The 22237-nt window shown below is 37.1% G+C and overlaps 2 protein-coding genes across 3 annotated transcripts; both read right to left on the bottom strand.

Moving 5' to 3' along the window:
* Nucleotides 1-21586, bottom strand: LOC114364890 (b(0,+)-type amino acid transporter 1). 2 transcript variants are annotated; one of them, XM_028321242.1, is made up of 9 exons: nucleotides 21339-21586; nucleotides 17320-17569; nucleotides 16946-17215; nucleotides 13774-13899; nucleotides 7985-8129; nucleotides 5311-5538; nucleotides 1250-1346; nucleotides 506-827; nucleotides 1-139 (listed from the first exon to the last, which is right to left on the bottom strand). In XM_028321242.1, the coding sequence occupies exons 2-9, from the start codon at nucleotides 17543-17545 to the stop codon at nucleotides 75-77; spliced, it is 1479 nt and encodes a 492-aa protein (XP_028177043.1). In that variant the 5' UTR covers nucleotides 17546-17569; nucleotides 21339-21586; the 3' UTR covers nucleotides 1-74. The 2 variants fall into 2 exon arrangements, with proteins under 2 accessions (XP_028177043.1, XP_028177044.1); XM_028321243.1 differs by lacking the exon at nucleotides 21339-21586 and having other exon boundaries at nucleotides 17310-17501.
* Nucleotides 14747-16048, bottom strand: LOC114364895 (uncharacterized). Its single transcript, XM_028321250.1, has 4 exons — nucleotides 15862-16048; nucleotides 15453-15791; nucleotides 15186-15369; nucleotides 14747-14952 (listed from the first exon to the last, which is right to left on the bottom strand). Exons 2-4 carry the CDS (start codon nucleotides 15779-15781, stop codon nucleotides 14806-14808), a joined length of 660 nt encoding a protein of 219 aa, XP_028177051.1. The 5' UTR covers nucleotides 15782-15791; nucleotides 15862-16048; the 3' UTR covers nucleotides 14747-14805.
* Nucleotides 21587-22237: the final 651 nt, after the last annotated feature.

The raw sequence follows: 22237 nt of genomic DNA, 5'->3' as shown, positions 1-22237 counted from the left end.
AATTTACTAAAATATGTCCTTTATTTAATATTCTAATACTAATATTTACAAACATGCACTTAAAACAATAGTGATCAGTCTTGACGATTGCTCGGCGGGACGCTCTCGAACAGAACTTGTGTTAGGAATGTGAATTTTTCTGTGAACAGAGTAGGAAAAATTAGTTAAAGCAACAAATTGAAGATTTTGCTTTGTTTATCTGATAAACTGCTCTAACAGTGATAACGCATCATCTGTGTGCTCCCAAAGTTATGTACAGTCAGCGTCAAATAGTTCGTGGCACCCAAAGTAGCCAAAAAGTTCGCAATACGGCTTTGTTACAATTGTTTTTAGGTTTTTCCAACTTTTTGGCCACTTTGGGTGTCACGAACTATTTGAAGCTGCTGTACTGTTTGTATTTCGATACTCTATACATAATTAAATTATTGCAACAAATCAGGATGCTATTCACAACATTGTTAATGACAATAAGACGAAATAAAATTACATAAGCCATCAAACTTACCGAGTAAAGCAGTCGGCGTTTTTTTGTGATACACAAACACGGTGTACACCAGCACCCCCAGGACTATAAACCCGACTGCCATGAGATATTTTACCGACGGGTCGTGGACAATCGGAAGTATCGATAAGAATATCGCTACGAGTAGCACGAAGCACGGCACTAGCGTCGGGACTCGGTACGGGCGAGGTTTCTTCGCTTGTGTTTTTCGCAGCACTAGTAGAGCGACCATTGCCAACCCGTAGAAGAACCAAAGGAACCAGCTGGCGAATTCTATGAGGGTTTTTATGTTGCCGACTACGATGAATGCCGTGGTTAGCAACGCCTGGAAAAGAAATAATTTTATTAGTTACTAAACTGGAAATCACAGTGACTTTTTACGCTGCATGTCATAGGATTGCAATTCTTGGTTACGTTAATAGAGTTTTTCGAAACTATAACTAGAGTTTACAGAACCCTATTCTATAGCTACGGAATGGTCATTCCCACCTGCAACTCCTGTGTAGCTAGGATCTCCTGCTTGATCGCCAATAAACACCCAACCATTGAAGGTCAAGTTTGTCCCGGGGGAAAGTTAAACTGACACTTGGTTTTGTCACCTGTCTGTCATCCGCTGTGTACTGGAGGGAAGTCGAGTCACTCGACGAAACTAAACTTCGAACTTTTCCTATGTTCTTCTGATTGATTTCGTTACGGTTGTACGTCGTTACAGTTTATTCTATAGCTATTGAATTAGTATGGTAGTACCTGGAAAGCGACAGCTGGCGCGGGCGTCAGCCTCTTCATGTTGACGTAGGAAAACACTTCCAGCATATGGCCACCGCGCGCCGCCGTGTAGCATACCCTGGAACACAATTATGTTTCAATTAAACAACAGTCGAAAACAACTCCCCAACCTGTCTGGTCGGCAGGGAGTGTAGACCAAATCCTCCATTTGATTCTGGTAAATGGGAGAGAGTCGTGTTCCTGCAGTGGAGACTAATGCCCGTTTTCACCATCAATCCCCAATTTTTAAGTGACCCCTATGAAAACAAAATTCCTGTTATGTTACCATAGGGGTCACTTAAAAATAGGGATTGATGGTGAAAACGGGCCTTAATGACCTGATAATGAAACAGTATTCCATTAAAAATGTTTTTGAAATCTTTATCTACATTTAAAAAACACATAACCATTACGTTAAGTCACTTTTTTGCTAGTTACATCGCTGCATCGTCTTTGGGACACTAGTATCATCATTAGGTCATTTACAAGTTTCATGTAGGAGGGCATCTCTATCAAATACCAGAGCAATGAAGACTTCGATAGCCTATACACTTAACCAGCCCTAACCGGTTGGGGAGGCTTAAGTTTGCCTATTTGCTTCTTAGTCGTTTACGACATCCACGGGGAGAGAGGAGGTGGTTATATTCCACTTTCGTTGGATCACACGGCTAGGACGCGCTAATCTACCGTTACTCTCTTTATTACTTAATCATAACAACCATTGCAGAATGCTCGCAGAATTGCTAAAATCAAGTGGCAGTAGGCGGGACACATAGCTCGTAGAGACGAGGGCCGTTGGGGCAGAAAAGTTCTCGAGTGGCGACCACGGGGTGAAAGACGTAACGCGGGCAGGCCTCCTACTAGGTGGACCGCCGATCTGGTAAAGATCGGGCAGCGCAGGAGTCAGGACCGTTCATTGTGGAAAACCTTGGGGGAGGCCTTTGTCAAGCAGTGGACGTCATTTAGCTGAAACGAACGAACGATATCTACCATTAGGTACTCAATCTTTTGAGAAATATCGTTTAGACTCAGAGATTTTCATCGGTATTTTTACTCAATATAAATTTTACGCGGAGTACATACTTAGTTCCGTAGCCGAATGGAGATAACCTTGTAAATGTTTAAAAGTTATTTATGTAACAATAGTCAATAACTCATGTGGTAATGAAAAGAAACAAAACAAAGCATCAATGATCTTTTAGTACACATATCATTTACCCAGGTGATTAGCTATATCTAATGGCTTACAGCTCAAAATTGGAGATAAGAATACTTACTTAATGCATGTTCTCGTTGGTTTGGAGACAAAAGAATATTTAGATTTGATTTATTTTGTTTTAGTGAACAAATAGTGTCAAGTAAAACCTGAACCTGATATTCTAATTCATTTATTTATTTTGCAACTAGGCTTATAGGAAGTTATTTTACACGTCCCAATATTAACTCTACCACTGCTTCGGGATAAAAAATGGACCAGTGCTGAGAAGAAGCAGCGCAAGAAACTCAGTCACTGTTATAGAAAGATGCTGTGTAAAATTTTGAAAAAAAAATAAAAATTAATATCAAATAAAAATCCACGTGGATTTAACGTGGTGTTATCTAGATTGCATTGAGAGTCAGTGTGTTATCGTTAACTACTTTCTCCAACTTCATTTACAAAAGAGATAAACGTGCAATTGACTGATATCGACGTGATTTAATAGATTTTATAGCTACACTAATTTAATTAAGTAATTACTAAGTTGCTTATTAGCTTAGAGCCGCCTCATAATGAGGCAACGTGTGTCGATAAGGATCATTTATAATCAAAGTTGAACGTGGGCATGTGCCATAATTAATGCTCGTACAAGAGTGCGATGCTATCAAATGCCTGTATGATGCTACTATGTATACTAATATTATATGATATGTGATGCCTGGATGCGAGCGGCGCAGGACCGGTCTTTGTGGAAATCCTTGGGGGAGGCCTTTGTCCAGCAGTGGACGTCTTTCGGCTGAAACGAACGAACGAACTAATATTAGAAAGCTGATTTGATTTGATTGAAGAGTTTTGTTTCTTTCTTTGGTTGAACGCGCTAATCTCAGGAACTGCTGGTCCGATTTGAAAAAATCTTTTTGTGTTGGATATCCCATTTATGGATATAACATCTCCCTATAGCCAGTAAGGGCGGAGTAGTAAAGACAAATGTTGCAAAAACGGGAAATATCAATCAAACTATTTTCACGCGTACGAAGTCGCAAGCACAGCTAGTTTAAAATACAAGACATACTAAGAACAAATTGTACTCCTTCTGTAGTGTAAAGTGTACTATATCAAATTCTAATCAAAATGTCAATAAGTTCTTGCAAAATTTGATAACAAGATTATAATTCATCGTAGAGTTTTTCTATGGCTTTATTTAAAAAATATTTTATCGCGTTATTTGCAAAGTTGATTCCATCTTTCCTTTTTTGTAAACGTCTCGTACTTATATTATTATGTCGTTATCTTATTTGTGAAGATTAACAAACTACTTACTTCATGAACCATCTGGATTGTAATGTCGAACAAGGTCGCTTTGTTCAAAAATACTGAAATATATTTTTGTGGATTTAAATGCTTAAGTTAATTGCCTTCCGAGGAACGTTTCGAGTTTTAGGTGCATTTAAGATATCAATAATGACCCTACCTAATGAATTTTATTTCAAACCAACAGTGCGTGCTTATTATTTATACCTATACTAGTCAAAATTGCTTTTATAAATTACACACGGACCTTACACGTGATAGTGACCTATCTATTAGCTTTAGATTTTTAGATAGCGTTTAAAATAGTGATTGCAGATAGCACACGTTTTATTGATAAGTATTTTTACGTTTTACCTAGTAACACCAAATGGCATGCTCTTACTTTGTTGTATGCAAATTGCATGGTATTTAGTATGCATGCCACACTCAAAAAGTTGTAATGACTCCATTGAGAGGTAAAACCGGTCAAGGACTTACTATAGTCTTTTTCACGTAAGATGATCCGTATGACACTTTAAGGTTATCCATATTACGCATACTACATATGCAGAATATTTTTGAAAAAATATTTGTATTTTATTAGCAATATAATAAAAATAAATTAACTACTTGTCTTGAAATATATAGTAAAATCTGAGTCTATTGATTATACTTTAATTAAATACGATGTAAAAATATTTTTTATTTAATGTACGCAATGTGTGAAACGGAATAGATTTAGTGCTGGGGTATTTCTTGTATGATAAAATCGATTATTTCGGCGGTTCATTAATCGATTGCAGTGAATACTTAGTTATTAAAAACATCACAAAAATCAACTATATTTTTCGATTATTGACTTTAATAAACGCATTGAAAATAAATTAATAGTTTTTAATTTAAAGAAACAGAACCAGTACTTTTTAGGAATCGTTTTTTTGAACACAAACCATGAAATTTGAATATTATCAATAAAAAATTGTTACAATAATATTTGTAATTAAAAAAAACATGTTTTTTGTTAAATAACACCTATACAAAATATTTCTCTAAAAGTAGGTTTTACTAACTCTTCGAAAAAAATCGATAGATAAATCGCTATGGTTTAGTTATGTGACATCTCTAAATCTTTCAAACTCAAAACGTCATACGGATCATCTTAGGTGAAAAAGACTATAGCCTATTAGTACAGTCAGCGTCAAATAGTTCGTGACACCCAAAGTGGCCAAAAAGTTGAAAACACACCCTTATTCCCATTGTAACAAAGATGTGCTGCCAACTTTTTGGCTAATTTGGGTGTCACGAACTACTTGACGGTGACTGTACAGCTGACTTTGCAATTGACCTCATTTGTTATTTGATTTTGAGTGAAATATTTGCACAGTTTGCTATTTCGAACTGTACCTACTTAGTGCCAGTTCATTCATAACAACTAGCTATATTAGTGACTAAAGAATGTAAAGATGTAAGTACCATCTGGTCGAAAAAAACTAAAATTGAAATTCTAAAACCACTGAGCCCAGCCCAATGTTTGGTAAAAGTGTAATTTTCTCACCTGGTAACACCGAACTGCACGCTCATGGCACACCCGAAAGTAGCGATGGCAACACCGAGGGGTATCAGGAAGCTGGCAGGTCCGAGCACCCTGGTTCCGAAGGCCACGGCCACAGCTGGGACTGACGTCATCTCCGCGTAGCTCAGCACAGTCATATAGGCCACGTTCATGAACACGTACAGAGCTGTGATGAGTGGTACTGCGATGGAAATGCTGAGAGGGACGTTGCTGTAATGAAAATAATGTGCTTGTTAATAATGTACCTACAGTCGACAGCACGTCAACGTAAACACTGTGGTCTCTTACGTAGTTTGCGATAGGGGCGACTTTGCAACGAAAATAGATAGCTTGATGTGCTGTCGACTGTAGGTTCGAATCGACAGCGGTAGAGCGATTGGAATGCAATCAGCCTGAATAGAGCAGTGGAGACAGCAGGTCTTAGGGGGTTGAAAATTTGAGACCAAATGTCTGTGTTACGGATATTTAAAACATTGATGTCCAGTCTGGACATCAATGTCCAGTCCAGAGCCTATGGTTCAAGGCTAGGCTAGGCTATTAGGGGCCGTATCAGCAAGTGGTAAAACAGGCTCTATAAAATACTAGGTTACAATGTGAATAGGTATTTCCACCTAAATTAGTAGACTTTTTAATTGAAATCATGATTCACGAATATTCCGCTAAAGTAATTAATTATGTAAGTAATACACTCAAACAATAAAAAAATCCTTGGTTGCGTGCGACCTTTCTCCCAACGACTATAGTAAGTAATACGTATCTACATAATCGTGTGTGTTTTCCATTAGCGCGAATCACTTATCCAGCTGTTATCTGTATCAGTAGGTCTGAAGAAGGCCGAAGGTCGGCAAATAGTATTGGTATTGATCTAGTATTTGTGCGATAGTTCACTCAAATAGAGAGCGGTAAATGGAATCTAAATTAAATTGAACAACAATGATAGTGGTTGCCGACAAAGATTGTTTAAGTCGATAAGCCAATTTGAAGACGCGAGACGGTAGCTTATTGATAACGCACTGCAATTGAGTAAACCAACATGAATTCATCAATATAATGTAGGCACATATTTGTATATACAATCATACAATTAAAACTTCATAATTATGACTTTGTTTTACTGCCTTTGACCCCTTTATTCCCATGCATAGTCATTCAGAAATGACTCATGCCTCAAATATTTGCTTCTCCCTCAAAATTACTGGGCTCCCACACTTCTACTTAAGGTTGATTTTGTCTTTGATCAAGATTAACGAACAACTCAGTTTTATTCATCGCAAGCATAAAGCTTGGAGTAAAACTAGTAACTGTTAAATAAATCTATACAAACTTCTTCCTCTTCTTATTAGTTACGCTCTTGGCAGAGCGGTCGTGGTCACGTTGAGGCGTTGTTCACATCGGTTGTAGAGGCGGATACAACTCTCCGCACGATCTCCCTCCATTCTCTATTGGCAGACTTAATTGGCAATACTTCGGACATGTCTCGAGGCGGGATGACAACTCCATAGAACGACTGGTCGTCCAAGGAAAAGTCGAAGGAACCCGATCGCGTGGCAGGTCACCAATGCGCTGAACCGACCAAGTGAAATCAGCAGTGGGAGACGGCCTATCGGACTGCACCAGACAGTCTGTACAAACTAGGTATTTAGTAATTTGTGGTAGAGCTACTTATACTACTCGTATTGTCTATTCTGTGTGTGTTTCGTTGCGGGTCCAAAATGATAGTTTAATTTCCCCGGGACAAACTTGGCCTTCATTGGTTGGGTTTTAGCTGTAGATTCTGGCTATACAGGAGTTGCAGCAGTGCAAAGTAATGGTGGATATAGTCCCGTTATTCACTCGTAGAGCGCGATCCTTCGAAAATCGTGCTTCCATCGCTATCATTGTCCAAATACGCAATAAGTGGGCGGGGCATATAGGTATGGCCGCTAGGGCAGAAAAGTTCTCGACCAGGCCGGAGGACGTACGTGGGCAAGCCCCCCATTAGGTGGACCGGTGAAGGTCGCGGGCAGCGCAGGACCGGTGGTCGTTATGGGAATCCTTGTCTAGGCCTTTCTCCAGCAGTGGGCGTCATTTTGCTGAAGCGAAGCTTGAAGAGGAGATATAACTATTATTGGCACTTACACTCCAGGGTTGATAATCTCCTCAGTCACGACGGTGATGTTGTTCCATCCATCGTACGCCCACAGTCCAGTGTGCTTACTATGAGTTTACGTTAGGTGTGCTCGCTAGCGAATACGTCAAAAAAATCTATGAAGATTTTATTTCTTGAAAGTAGTCGCTAGAGGCGCTTCACAATATGTCATACATTTAATGTCATTTTTTTACGTAGTCGCTAGCGAGCACATCTAACGTAAACTCATGGTAAGCATACTGAGTAGAGCGCGAGCGCGATGCCTCCCGGGCTGCTATGCTGCCTTCGAACCCCATGGCCAATCCAAGGCGCTGTGTTATCTAAAAGAAGGTGATAAACATTGGCACTTACACTCCAGGGTTGATGATCTCCTCAGTGACGACGGTGACGCTGTTCCATCCATCGTACGCCCACAGTCCTGAGTACAGCGCGAGCGCGATGCCTCCTGGGCTGCTATGCTGCCTTCCAACCCTATGGCCAACCCAAGGCGCTGTTATGTAGAAGAAGGTGATAAACATTGGCACTTACACTCCAGGGTTGATAATCTCCTCAGTCACGACGGTGACGCTGTTCCATCCATCGTACGCCCACAGGCCTGAGTAGAGCGCAAGCGCGATGCCTCCCGGGCTACTTGTGCTGCCTTCGAACCCTTTGTCTAAATGCGCCGTATTGCCTAAAAGAGGGGAAGTTATCGGTTAGTTAGTGATGTTCATTTGTTATTTTTATAGGATTTTACAACAGTAAAAAAACATGCGTCGCTTTGAGCCCCAATCTAAAATTGCAGTCGTGCGCGTTAGACAAACAATGATTAAGTATACGAGTATCGATCGAAATTTCAAAAAAGATCCAGTTGGGATCGATTTTGACAGCCGATAAGATAGAGTAACAGGCTACTCATATAAAACCTCGGCACACAAACGCTATTGGCGAGATAAATGCACGTTGAACAGCCAATATCTTATTTACGTAGGTAGCAGCAACAATAAACACTCGAGCTGTATGCGAAAATGTCGATAAGAACTCTGATAAGGGCTTAAACTCATCAATGAAACTCACAAGAGACATCTTTCATCATTAAAAGGAGTAGCCGTATGAAATTGCTGATATTATTCATTCATCATACACATAATAAGAAACAAAGTTCTGGTAATATGACTTTTGTGGACTTGTGCCCGTAGCTATACACCCATAGAGTCGTTAATTCCTCTATTATACATCCGTTCTGGGTTGGAACAGATGAATAACATGTTCGTACTTTGCTCCATTAGCATTTAGCAAACATTTATCTGAGCCACCTCCCATTTGTGACTCAACATAGCAACACTATTCGTTTTATTGGGGCGACAATAAAAATAAAGTAACTGACACTGCCCAACAACGGTGGATTTCACTATTGAAGCGCTGAAGCTGAAGCGCCGATTCGAGGGTCACTAGTTCGATCAACCCGTCAACTGCTAGACTATTTTGTGGAGAACTCACTCTCACAAATTACTAATGGTCTACTCTTAAAAAAATGGTTAATAAACTTTATTTGTATTTTCATTTATACCTGTTTTGTAGCAAATAATGTAAGTACCGAGGACCAAGGTCGAAAACTATCTAGCACAGAAAATCATCATTGTCTGGCCCATATTGTCCCCATAGTACAAATGATACACAATAAAAAGCTACTTATCTCTATTAGACATCTGGAAATGGATAGTAACATTTACTGCAATAAAATATTACGCACAATGGCGGTATTTACTTGTGGTCCAATAGCCGAAGCCATTTAATCATGATTACATAAGTAGCCCTTGTCATAATCAGGAAACGATGTGTCCCGCGGGACTGAATAAATTGGGGCATAAAGGATGTCTGAATTTTGAAAGCCGTCTTGTAGAAATATTAGATGGCAAAGTTGAATCGCGAACTGTGCGCTCTGTATCATAGGTGTCTGCATGCATGACGGTACTCGTATCGGCACATGTGCAAAAATATGTATAATTTGAACTATTACTATCACACATTGACTCTTCCAGTCCCTCCCTAGTGTGGGTGGACCGACGATTTGGTGCAGGTCGCGGCAAGTACTTTGTTGCGGGCAGCGCAGGACCAGTCGATGTGGAAATCCTTGAGGGATACTTATGTTCTGCAGTGGACGTCATTTGGCTGAAACGCCTCCCTCGGCTCCTGAAATAATGAGTGGTCTGGGGTATCATATCGTATTTGCGCTTGCCAGTTCACGCCATTATAGCGAGTGACAGGACCTTACTCCACACTCCACCTTGCTGCAGTGGCGCCAACTAGTAAGGGCAAATATGATTGAATACGATAGCCCTAATGCATTCAGTTCCGCCGGAAAAGTGACGCTGCTTCCTAACTTTATCAACATTTGAATCTATTCCTCTCACTCTTGCCTGGCATGAGCGACAGCGATAGATAGAGTCGATAACACTGCAACGTATCATCATCATCATCATTTCAGCCATGGGACGTCCACTGCTGAACATAGGCCTCTCCCAATGATTTCCATTAAGGCTTGGTATTTCTTCTAAAGTAGGTATTTCGCGCTGTCAAAATCTGCGCGCGCAATTTTTCGCCGAAAACAGCGCGTCAAAGAGCTCCCGCCACAATTTCCAGCTACACAGTATAGAAATACGCAGTTGGTTCGGTTAGGTTGACTTCCTTCCCTTCAAGCGTCATACTCACAACACTTTCTAATAGAAATCATATCCAAGTGATACAAATTAAAACACCTTTCAGACTTTTTGGGAATATATTCTAGAATCGAATAAATATAAAATATAACTGCAGAAGTAAACACTGTTCAAAGTGGCCGTGGCGTCGCCCGACCTTCTGGAAGTTCTGCGCCGGCTTAAAGAATTTCAAGATTACGTCACCCGACCTATCGGTAGGCCCTTGGGAGCTTGAGCGATTGGAATTTTTTTTTATGACAAGTTACTCTTAGTAGCGATTATTTAGAGCTTGGATAATAAATTTAATTATAGTTGTTGCAATTCACGAAGCTTTGCATGTGGTTAATAACATTAATCAGTATAGGTACGCATCAATTTTGTTCAGTCTCTTTGTTTATTAATAAATAAAAATATCATACTAAAATTGCAGAAACATATTTGTTTGTATTGGTCTGGGTGTTTTCTTTCTATAATATGTATGACGTATGTACGGGGTTCTGTACCTATCGAAAATTGCTATAAGCATCACACGCGGTTACCTGCGTACCTCTGTGCACTCATGGGAGTTTAAGCAGAGGTCCCTAGAGTTTGACTTTGAGCTTTGTTTATAGTCATTACGAAGCAGACTGATGGGAAACTGCACTGTCTTGAATTCGAAAGGGTAATTTGACGGTGTTTGGGGAATTCTAGGAATAAATACAGAGTCTCCTCATTGAGATTGAGACATTTCAATTTGAGATTTCACTTGACATTGAACACAATCTGAAATGGAGTTTTCAAACACTTGTAAAAATAAAAAGTAATTAAATCAAAGGCACTAAGTAGTATTGATATCAACTTCGAAGAAAATGACTGCCAAAATTACTTTCTACCCGTTCCACACGTCTTTCATGAATTATATTAAGGTATTGTTAAACTAAATTTCAAGTAGATTGAACCAAGGAATCACTTTGTCCCATACAAACTTTGCCCCCTTTTTTCACCCCCTTCATTTCATGACCCCATTTCGGAAAATCTTTTCTTATGAGATGCCTACGTCATAAAAAGAACACACCTTCCAACTTTCAGGTCTCTACGATATCCGTCAGTCATTTAGGACAAAGCATTTTTATTAGTTGTTCAAAACTCTATCGTTCCAGGTATGTCATTGACAGGAGGGCGCTACTATCTTAATGGGTTATTCATTAGTCCACTTGACATTTCAGAATCGTTTGACTTTAGATACCTAAGCGATTTGATATTCGGAGTCTTTTAATGAAATCAAGTTCTGAAATAACTTGAGGTGTTGTACCCGATCAAGCTTTTCATTGCAGGACAGTTAAATAGTTTTATTATTAGTTTCTTCTCTAAGTCTTAATTTGTCAGAGTAGGTAAAGGCTCCATGAGAGCAAAATTTAGCTTTATAATAGTTTTTAATTTTTTTCTTGAAATATTTGACGCCTTGTAATCTCTTGTAATCTCTCGTTAATATAGGTCCACACAAATAAAGAATGTTTGACTTCGACTTTAATAATTATGCTCTTACATAATTATAAATAAACTAGCTTTCCGCCCGCCGCTTCGCCCGCGTGGAATTTTTTGGTTTTTATATAACTTATTACACTCAGATATAATGTGGCTTTCTATTGGTGAAAGATTTTTTAAAATCAGTTCAGTAGATCCCGAGATTACCCCTTACAATTTAACAAATATACAAACACACAAACTTTACCTCTTTATAATATTAGATTATAGATAGGTAATTTGAAACCCTATTTTGTTTTATTCTTTTTTTTATTTTAAATATTTCACGATCCAAACTAATATTTACTGTAAGTAAATGCTAAATAGTAAATATTAGTTTGGATTGTGAAATATCCTACTAATATTATAAAGGCGAAAGTTTGGATGTCTGGATGTCATGATGTCTGGATGTTTGTTACTCTTTCACGCAAAAACTACTGAACGGATTTTGTTGAAACTTTACAGTATTATTGTTTATAACCCAGATTAACATTATGACGATATGTGGCAAATAAATTTCAATAAATAAATAAGACGTGTCTAAAAGCGCCATCTATCGTCATTGGTTAAAATCTACAGCACTGGACAAACTACGGTATGACGTTCGTAAATATTCATTCGGGGGAAACCGTGAAACGCCATCTATCAACATGGGTAAAATGAGGTAAAACATCATATCTAACGGGGGTAAAACGAGGTCCACGCGAATGAAGTCGCGGGCGGCCGCTAGTTTATAATAGGTAGCTTTCCCTCCGCAACCTTATTGGTATTCCATGTAGGTGTCTTTTAACTGAGTTCTGTACCTCTAGTACGAAAAACTTTCGAGTTCGTTTCGTTGCGTATTCAAAGTGTCATCGAAAAATTTTGTATGAAAAATTAAACAGCGCCCCCTAGGGCGGCTATAATATAGGGGGCGCTGTTTAATTTTTCATACAAAATTTTTCGATGACACTTTGAATACGCAACGAAACGAACTCGAAAGTTTTTCGTACTAGAGGTACTGTTAACATTTCATGTAAAATTTGTCCAATTATAACTCTATTTACATCTGCATTTGTAAGCAAGGATTCATGTTCTTCAGCCCAGATGCCGAGTAAACAGAATCGTCTTTCAGTGACGTGCAGCTGCCCCTATATTTGACCCACTGACCTAATTTTTTATTATTTATTTGTGTCAGTGTGCTCTTCTAAAGAGTGAAGACGATTGTATGTAGGTACTATTAAAATGTAATTTTAACTCATTGGTTTTGTCTCATATTTGAGGAATGTATCATGAGTAGAGTCTTAGTTTAAAAGGATGCCAACGATTTAAATTTCAATAGGTAGACAAAATTCAGAATTCTTAATTATCAAAAATTTTAGCTTTCTCCAGTAACACTGGTATTATTATACTGTGACTCATCAAAGTCATCATTGTCAAAAATATTGACAAATCGAGAACTGTCACGGCCAAAAAACTGGCACGCGTCCGTCCTCCGTAAGCGCCACCGCGCGACTGATTGAGATTGTCCAAGCCGTCATGGGCGATTTTTTCCACATTTTTTAACATAGTAACTAAATAAGACGCAATATAAAAATTTCATCCGTTAAAAGCCCTCAAGTTATTTCTAAACTTTAGTTTAGTAAAAGATTCAGAATCTCAAATCGCTTATTTTAAAAATAAAACCATTATTAGAAAACGAATAGAGGTAACTTTGGGAATTTATTCTATCGAGTCAACTTCATCAAATCGTGTTTCCATCCGTTAATAGCCCTAGAAAATATCCTCAACTATGCCCAAAAAAAATCTTAGCCTTTTATTTTACTGTTTAGTACCTCAAAAATGAAAAATGAAAACCTCATTTTCGCCATTTTCACTGTTACCCGGCCTTAACGGCGTAAGGTCCACTGAATTGAAACCAAGTCTGTACTAATATTATAAATATAAAAGTAACTCTGTCTGTGTCGCTTTCACGCCTAAACCACTGAACCGATTTTGATGAAATTTGGCATAGAGGTAGTTTGATTCCCGGGAAAGGACATAGGATAGTTTTTATCCCGGTTTTTGAAACAGGGACGCGCGCGATAACGTTTTTTTATGACAGTCAAAATTCCACGCGGGCGAAGCTGCGGGTGGAAAGCATCAAATAAAACATACCCTTGCATATCTCGTAAATGCCGCCCCCGATCACTATAAGGCAGGCGAAGACCTTGCACACGCCGAAAATGTTCTGCACCTTTACAAACAACTTCACGCTGGTTATGTTGATGTACGTCATCACAACTGAAACAAGCGGATAGCGTTAATTTAATGCACTCTAGTTAATTTATCAATTAACTGTAATTCAAGGTAGGTTACTGGATTTGAAGTTTCAAACATTTTTTTCTTAGATTTTTAGAAGTGTCTAGAGTTAGCACATTTGATGCAAAGTTGCATCTTTATTATTGCTACATTACATCAGATGCCAGTGGTTACCTTGATGCGCTGTCGTCGATACATTACCTACCTGTCTTAGGTATCACATTAAACACAAACACATTAGTATTTAGTATGGTGTTGTGCCATTATCCTACTAATATTATAAACTAGCCTTTTCCCGCGGCTTCACCCGCGTGAAATTTAGTGTCACAGATCAGCATAAATTATAGTTACTAAACGGATTTTTATGAAACTTTACATTATTATTGTTTATAACCCAGAATAACATAGGCTATAATTTATGACGAACTGTGACAAACTAAATTTCACGCAGGTGAAGCCGCGGGCAAAAGCTAGTAGTACTCATATTTGATGAAAATGAAATACATTTTTTTTCATTAAGATTGTTTAAGTACCTATTTGCATATTCCATTAGATTCCATTATAACTTCACTGCTTCAAGACAATGTAGTGAACAAGAAAATCCTGTGTTGACAATTCTATGATAATAACTAGACTCTATCAAGTAAATACTAGTACACAATAAATTCCTCCAGATGAAAATATTCATCAGTCCTATGCACATTATGTATTTAACTACAATGAGAACTAAACAATCAACAAATGGTTTTATGTAAATTGATAAGCAATGTCACACATAAGTCAAAATAACACAGTATAAGGTTAATGGTACAGTAAAAAACAATTAGTTTTTGCTTACAGTATATTTTATACATAACAAAATAGAATTATAACATATTTATAGCAAGTCTAATAAGCTAGTTTCACTTCGGTATTGTTATAAGGGTTGGCGGTGACAAGGTTTATGTCTTTCAGCAGCTCTACAACTTGGTAGTTCTCTGATGTAATTGGTATGTAATCACTCGATGCTTCGTTTAACTTTTGTTGCATTAGTTGCTGTAACAAAAAAATTATGTATGTTTAAATAATTTATGTTAAAATTTAAAAAAAAAATAGTTATTCATTCTTTAGATTTACTTTAAAATAGACACTATTGAATGTTTAATTTCTCATTTTGGCTAGTTAGTATAAATATGGATTAGTTGTCTGCCAGCTACACTATTATAACTTTGAGCATAATAATGTCAACTTGAAAATATTTAGTAAAATAACTGAAATAAATGAATTACCCCCAAAACATCAGTGATCAGTTCAGCATGATTGGGAAACAACGAGTTTATGAGGCCGTGCAGTTCATTTTTCATAGTCAGAAATCTCTCTTTGGCCTTTTCAACGTGCGGAGGTTGCACTGCTTGTATCTGAACACGCGGTCTGGACTTTGCTTCTTGTGAGGTTTTGATGAGCGAATTAAGTCTACAAACATAAAAATGTAAGTTAATCAAAGTATTATAGTACATATTACACAGATATTAAGGTAACATTTTTAAGGACCTTACCTGTTGATTTCATTCTCAACATCATGAATAGAACCTCTGGTATATGCTACTAGTTCCTCAACTTCTAAAGTTCTGTGCTTGATTTCATTCAGAAATTGGCTAGTTAGTAGATTATCATCAGTCACTATAGGAGTGTTGGAATTATCTATATCTGTCCGTACTCCCTCGATGTAGCAAAGAGTTTTTTCTCCCACGTTATCTGGGGTAATAAGCTCAGTATGTGTTGGAGTATTTTCAATAATATTGCATGCCTCAACGCAACGTTTCTGCAATAAATTTACTTCACGCCTAAGAGACTCTTGCATCTCTGTGTTGCGTTCATTAGACATTTTAATAGTTCTGTAACGAAAACATAATTTAATTTGTGTTTGTTTTAGAAAGAGGAGAATACTTGGAAATTTTTACTTACCCGTGATCTGAGAAGTATGACTGAACACACAAAGGAATATAGCACAGAGTTTTTTATTTAGCAAATACACTGATAACACTCTTGCAAACACAATTTTGGTTTCACTTTAGTTTATTTAATAGGAAGAATAAAAGAAAAATAAACAAACATTCACGTTCACAATTCAGTCAGTTTATTTTCAAAATTTGACATTGACACTTGAAGTTGACAGCTGCTGACATCCGACCGTAGGGATGTTAACTTTACTGATTAATCGATAATCGATTTATAATTGATTTCAAACTTATTATTTTTATTTTTATTGGGTATCCTTTTCTATTTAATTATGAAGTTTAACCATTTCGTTCTATAAACATTTGCTATCGAATGTAATCATTATCTATACTTATAATAAATCTGTAGAGAGGTCAATTCTGTACATGAAATATATTTTCAAAATAACTATCAGGGGGTGATTAGTGATCGATACTGATGCCAAAAATGTAATCAGTAAAATTTTTGTCTGTCTGTCTGTCTGTCTGTCTGTCTGTCTGTCTGTATGTTCCTTATAGAAACAAAAACTACTCAACGGATTTTAACGAAACTTGGTACAATTATTCTTCATACTCCTGGGCAGGTTATAGGATACTTAAGAATTCCCACGGGAACGGGAATTAGCGGGAAAATCCTTTTGTATGAAAAAACTAAACCGCTTAAGTTGGACGCTTGAAATTTGGCATGCAGGTACCTTAGTAAACTTAAAGCTTAGTTACAACAGGATATTGCAAAATTCCCACGGGAACGGGAGTTACCGGGAAAACACATATGTATGAAAAAATCTAAACCGCGTAATATAGACGCTTGAAATTTGGCATGCAGGTACCTTAGTAAACATAAAGCTTAGTTACAACAGGATATTGCAAAATTCCCACCGGAACGGGAGTTAGCGGGAAAAAAAATGTATGAAAAAATCTAAACCGCGTAAGATAGATGAAGGGGGTAAAACGGGATCCACGCGTACGAAGTCGCGGGCGGCCGCTAGTTAAGAATAATGTAAGGCCAATAATTGGACTCTGTTAAATGTTTATTACAAGTTGATACTTACAAAGAGCGGTGAGGGATGCTAATTTTATAGCTGTGTCCTTATAATCTGCTTGTAAATCTGCAGAAAATGGTTGAATCGCATACTCTGCGAAAGTCATTACTATAATAGCGACTTCAGCGGGTCTCAATATGACGACGTATATCCAAGCACAGATGAATGACGGTAATGGTCCCCAGTACTTGTGAGTATTTCCAAATGCCTCTTGAAAATATGCATATTCAGCTCCTGATTTCCCAACTACTGTGCCCAATTCAGCAAATGATAAAGCTCCTAAAAATAAAGACAAAACATTTAACAGATTGTAAAAAAATAATGTAAATATTGAAGCAATTACAATGATTAAGTAGGTATTTAGGCATCTTACCTACACCCACCTAGTAATGATATTATTCCTGATACAGTCCATATTATGAGACATAATGCCACCGAGCCTGAGTGTTCCAGGGCAGATGCTGGGGATACGAATATTCCCGAACCAATCATTACTCCCAGAATCAAATTGACGGCGGAAAAGAGTCCTAATTCTCTTTTTAACTTCACTGCGCTTCCCTGTATTTGTCCTATTTCATTGTCAATTTCACATTTTTCCTTTTCAGTCATCTTCACAAAGTCTTCTTTACTCAACTGTAACAAACACAATATAATATAAGTAGGTATGTATAGGCACGGAATAATACCTACCTAAAGTAAATAAAGATACTTATTCTAGCTTATTTGTATTTAATGATAATTCTTGATACTATTATGATATCAATTTTATTCTTAGTTACCCTATAAGTGTTGACAGACTGACAGTTATGATGATTTATTTCATAGAATTTATTTAATTATTAACAATTTAAAAATACTTTAAACTACTTATCCGAAATAAATAGGTACCTACTAGTAAAATACGTACGTAAGTACCTACCTAGTGTTATTGTTAGGTAGGTACGTAATTTGATAATTAACTACCTATAAATTTATTAATTATTATTAATTAGCAGTTGTAGGTAACTGGTTCACATAGGTATTTGTAGGTAATTTGCAGCCGTATTTTTTCTAAATATGTAAGTGGCATTTTAAAGTAGGTATAACTGTAACTGTTACTACCTATAAATAAATAAATTATATTCAAAGGCGACAATCAGTAATGTATTTAAATACTTTAGCCGTGGATGGTGATTGGGGACTCATTTTTTTGTACGAACCATACATTTACGGTCATTGGTTCAACAATGGGCTGAACTCGAGAAGGTAATATAAATTCCTCCTTAAGAATGGAAGACCGGTGCAGCATAATCGAGTTAGCGGTGAATGAACTTGGGCCTTACTTACGTCCCGTCCGTGTGAATGTAGTACAGTAAAGGACGCGAGCTATGTGCCCCGCCCACTGCCACTTGGTTTTAGCAATTCTGCGAGCTATGTCGGTCACTTTGGTTCTCCTGCGGATCTCCTCATTTCTGATTCGATCACGCAGGGAAACTCCAAGCATGGCCCGCTCCATCGCCCTTTGGGTGACCTTGAGCCTTCTTATGAGGCCCATAGTAAGCGTCCACGTTTCGGATCCATAAATCAACACTGGCAGCACACACTGCTCGAAGACTTTTGTCTTGAGACACTGCGGTATTTCGGACGTGAGTATATTGCGTAGCTTCCCGAACGCTGCCCAGCCGAGTTGGATTCGACGATTGACCTCTTTCTCGAAGTTGGCCCTACCTAACTGGACTGTTCGGAGATCCGCAGGAGAACCAAAGTGACCGACATAGCTCGCAGAATTGCTAAAACCAAGTGGCAGTGGGCGGGGCACATAGCTCGTAGAGACGATGGCCGTTGGGGCAGAAAAGTTCTCGAGTGGCGACCACGGGCTGGAAGACGTAGCGTGGGCAGGCCTCCTACTAGGTGGACCGACGATCTCGTAAAGGTCGCGGGAAGAGCCTGGATGCGGGCAGCGCAGGACCGTGCATTGTGGAAAGCCTTGGAGGAGGCCTTTGTCCAGCAGTGGACGTCATTTGGCTGAAACGAACGAACGAAAGGACGCGACCGAAAGGTCACGGGAGACTTCTTCATACTCATTGCCGAATAAAAGGATGAACTAGCCACTTACGCCAATCAAGAAAGAAGCGACCCTAATAGTCGGCCTCTTAACCACGCTACATTATTATCCAATTTCCGTAAACTGTACGATTAAGATAATAAAGTAGGTACAAAGAATGGAAGCAAATAAAAACAAATGAAACCGATTAATGTAGGTACCTAATATAAATAATATTTAGGTCAACGAAACCTACGACTTTGTTTTAATATAGGTTTGTAAATGCTATAAACAGGATAAGTACCTACCTAATTATTACTCATTTAAGTTTACCTATACATTATTTATTTTGTGTTATTTCTAGTAATTTTTGCGTTTATTAATAATTATTACCGATTTTATTAAATTAGTATATTTTATTTACAATATCGTTAATTGGCCTCATGAAAAATAATTATGAGTAAAGCGTATACTTATAACTCCTACGCTACTTACTTGATTGTTATAGCACACACAGTTATCTTGCACGCAATAAATGGTGTTAAAAATATTAAACGCATTATGTGCGTAAAAAAAAATTACACAACGTTAGCCAGCACATCACGAACTCACGATCAATACCACAGAATAAGTTCTGCTACATATCTACTTTACCTTCTCAATAGGTACTTTTGTAAGTAGGTATTATTTAAAATGTTTACGTAAACAACTCCAGACTCATAAAATCCAATGCAATTTATTCCAAGAATGCTTAGACTGAGTTATTGCTTACCGTGCCCAACCTCTAAGAAACACTAATAGAATTGGAAAGGTGTGGTAATTAAATAAGTATTACTAGTAGTAGTACACAATCTATAGTCCGTAAACCTCAGCCAATATAAAAAATAAGAGGAAGTTAAATGACCTATTTGTTATGTCCATCTGCATAATTACTTAAATTATTTTGCTTTTGACAATCTAAAAAGTTGTCTACAAACTGTGTTTTATTGTGCTCGTGCAAAAAATCTCCAAGCTAAAGCTGTCGTAAATAAACACACATGACGTAAAACGCGCCGAATAAAAAAAAATAACACATTTGTGCAACACAAGGGATCTGCATCCTGCACTCACGCACGATATACAAGTAAAATAACGAGTCATGCATTAGGTACACTGATGTTTATTTTTACTCCTTTTCTTTGTTTCACAAAATATTAACTGCTGAGTCTTGACAAGCAATAAAATTGCATGTTCAAATATTCGACGGACAAATTCCAAAAATATATCACGCTAAGCAAGTTCGTTTATTTGACTTCTGAATTTATTTGATATGGGTACGCAGCATGTGATCACTGATTTCTTGGAAATGGAATCTTTCATCGAACCCAACACACATTTATTTTGATAAATGTAAAAAAAAATAAAGCTTTTGTGTTTCATCCGTAACATTGAAGTTAGTTGGTGGTGTAGGAGGATGGCTATTGCATATTTGCACGCCTTTATTATTCTTATTATTATTATTATAGGACCTGTTATAGTTTAGCGTTTTTAAAAATAATTCATAATAGGTATTAAAAAATATGATATAACATTATTCATGTCAATTCCACAGTATTATCATTAATGTAATCCCTTATCAATATTTCAGATTTTCAAAATATTATGTAGCTCCCAATAGGTATTTTCAGAATCCGCTCAGGAACTGAACTTCGATAGCTTGTTACCGGGTAGGTAATGATAAGAAATTGGAATTAGTATTACTAATATCACTAAAAATAAGGCCGCCTTTTAAATGTTTTATCAAATAAAAATGCAGAGTTAACACACCTAAGCTTTCACTGCGACGATTTCGATAGTGGCTGTAGCTCAAGGCCAATAAAAAGATTGCATTAAGACCGGCATTATGAATTATGTATTTGAAGTTTGTTTCCCTTTAAATCTGTTTAATATTAAAATAATGTACTTCAGTAGGTTAAAGGAAAATTGAGAAAGGCTTGGTTAATTTTATTTGGTTTTGTATTTAAGCCTATTCAATAAACGGAAAAACGGATCTATAACTAACTACATAATAGTATAACTTACCTACTGAATGTAAATAAAAATCATGTTAGTAATCTCACGGAGCCAAAAAGTTAAAAATTAGGTGAAAATTCTGTTGCAGAAGCATCAGTGCATCAAGTGCATGCATTATAATAAAACTGCACTCTACATACTCTACCAGTCAACAACTGAGCGAGATAAACTTACTAAACACAGTTAATAATGTTAATTATCATTGATTACTTTTAGTACCGAAGTTTGACGTATTTAACTAATTTAAGCACCAAAAATATTAAAAGGACAAGTATTTATTACTCCTATTAACACGGTAATAATTTGAATAAGTAAATACAACTGTACCTTGTTTCAACAAAAGAGTCTTCGAAATTAAGAGTACAATGCTCTTCCACTATTCACTTAAAAATTAAATTAATGTGACGGCGATTATTTGTTCTTTATGTTTGTTTTATTTTGTTCGATGTTCGCGCACTCGGAACATTGGAGCAAATAAAGTGGATACGCGTTCGTGAAGCCCCAATGCTCACACAATACTGTGAGTTCCAGTAAGTTGTTGACTAACGCGTCTGTCTGTCACGTTCATATCAACAAATGCGGCTGACTATGATAAGATTACACGCCTCTACTATTACGAGAAAGGCACGTGGTGCAAACTCAGCTAATTCATAGTTAGCCCCATTCAAATAGGTTGATAATATTCTTTAATATGTCATAATGTTAATAGCCGGCATTCATCGCAAGCATTGTGTGTACTAGACAAAATAATCTTCTATTAATTAGTTAATTATTTAATCCACGCTCTGTTTGATGTATTTAACATACATTAACAATGTCAAATTGCTCTCTACTTTTACTTACTTTCTTTCTGTGAGACTTTAATATTATTATAATAGCTTTGCCCGCGTCTTTAGATTTTTCTAAACTTAATTGTGATTTAATTAACAATCAGTCTAAATTATTAAAAACCAAACTTCTTTCATTGTTTAATTAAAAAAAAAGATACAGGGCAATATTATATAAAGTTTGTAAAAGTCCAAAAGTTTATTAACTGTAAGTACTGTAACTGTAAAACATGTTTGAAATAATGGTAAAATCTGTCCTCATGTTGTTTCTCAATAAGATTAATTATATTGATAGAATATGCTGGGATTGCTGGGTGATAATGTTTAAATAATTTTAAGTCCTTTAAATGAACAAAAACAGTACTTAATTTAATAGCATGATTAAATTTACATTATTGC

This window comes from Ostrinia furnacalis, unplaced genomic scaffold, assembly GCF_004193835.3.
Source record: "Ostrinia furnacalis isolate ACB-3 unplaced genomic scaffold, ASM419383v2 OfSCF7487, whole genome shotgun sequence".
Lineage (NCBI taxonomy): Eukaryota > Metazoa > Arthropoda > Insecta > Lepidoptera > Crambidae > Ostrinia > Ostrinia furnacalis.
The sequence above is the reverse complement of the archived record's forward strand: the minus strand, read 5'-3'. Positions and strand labels throughout refer to the sequence as shown.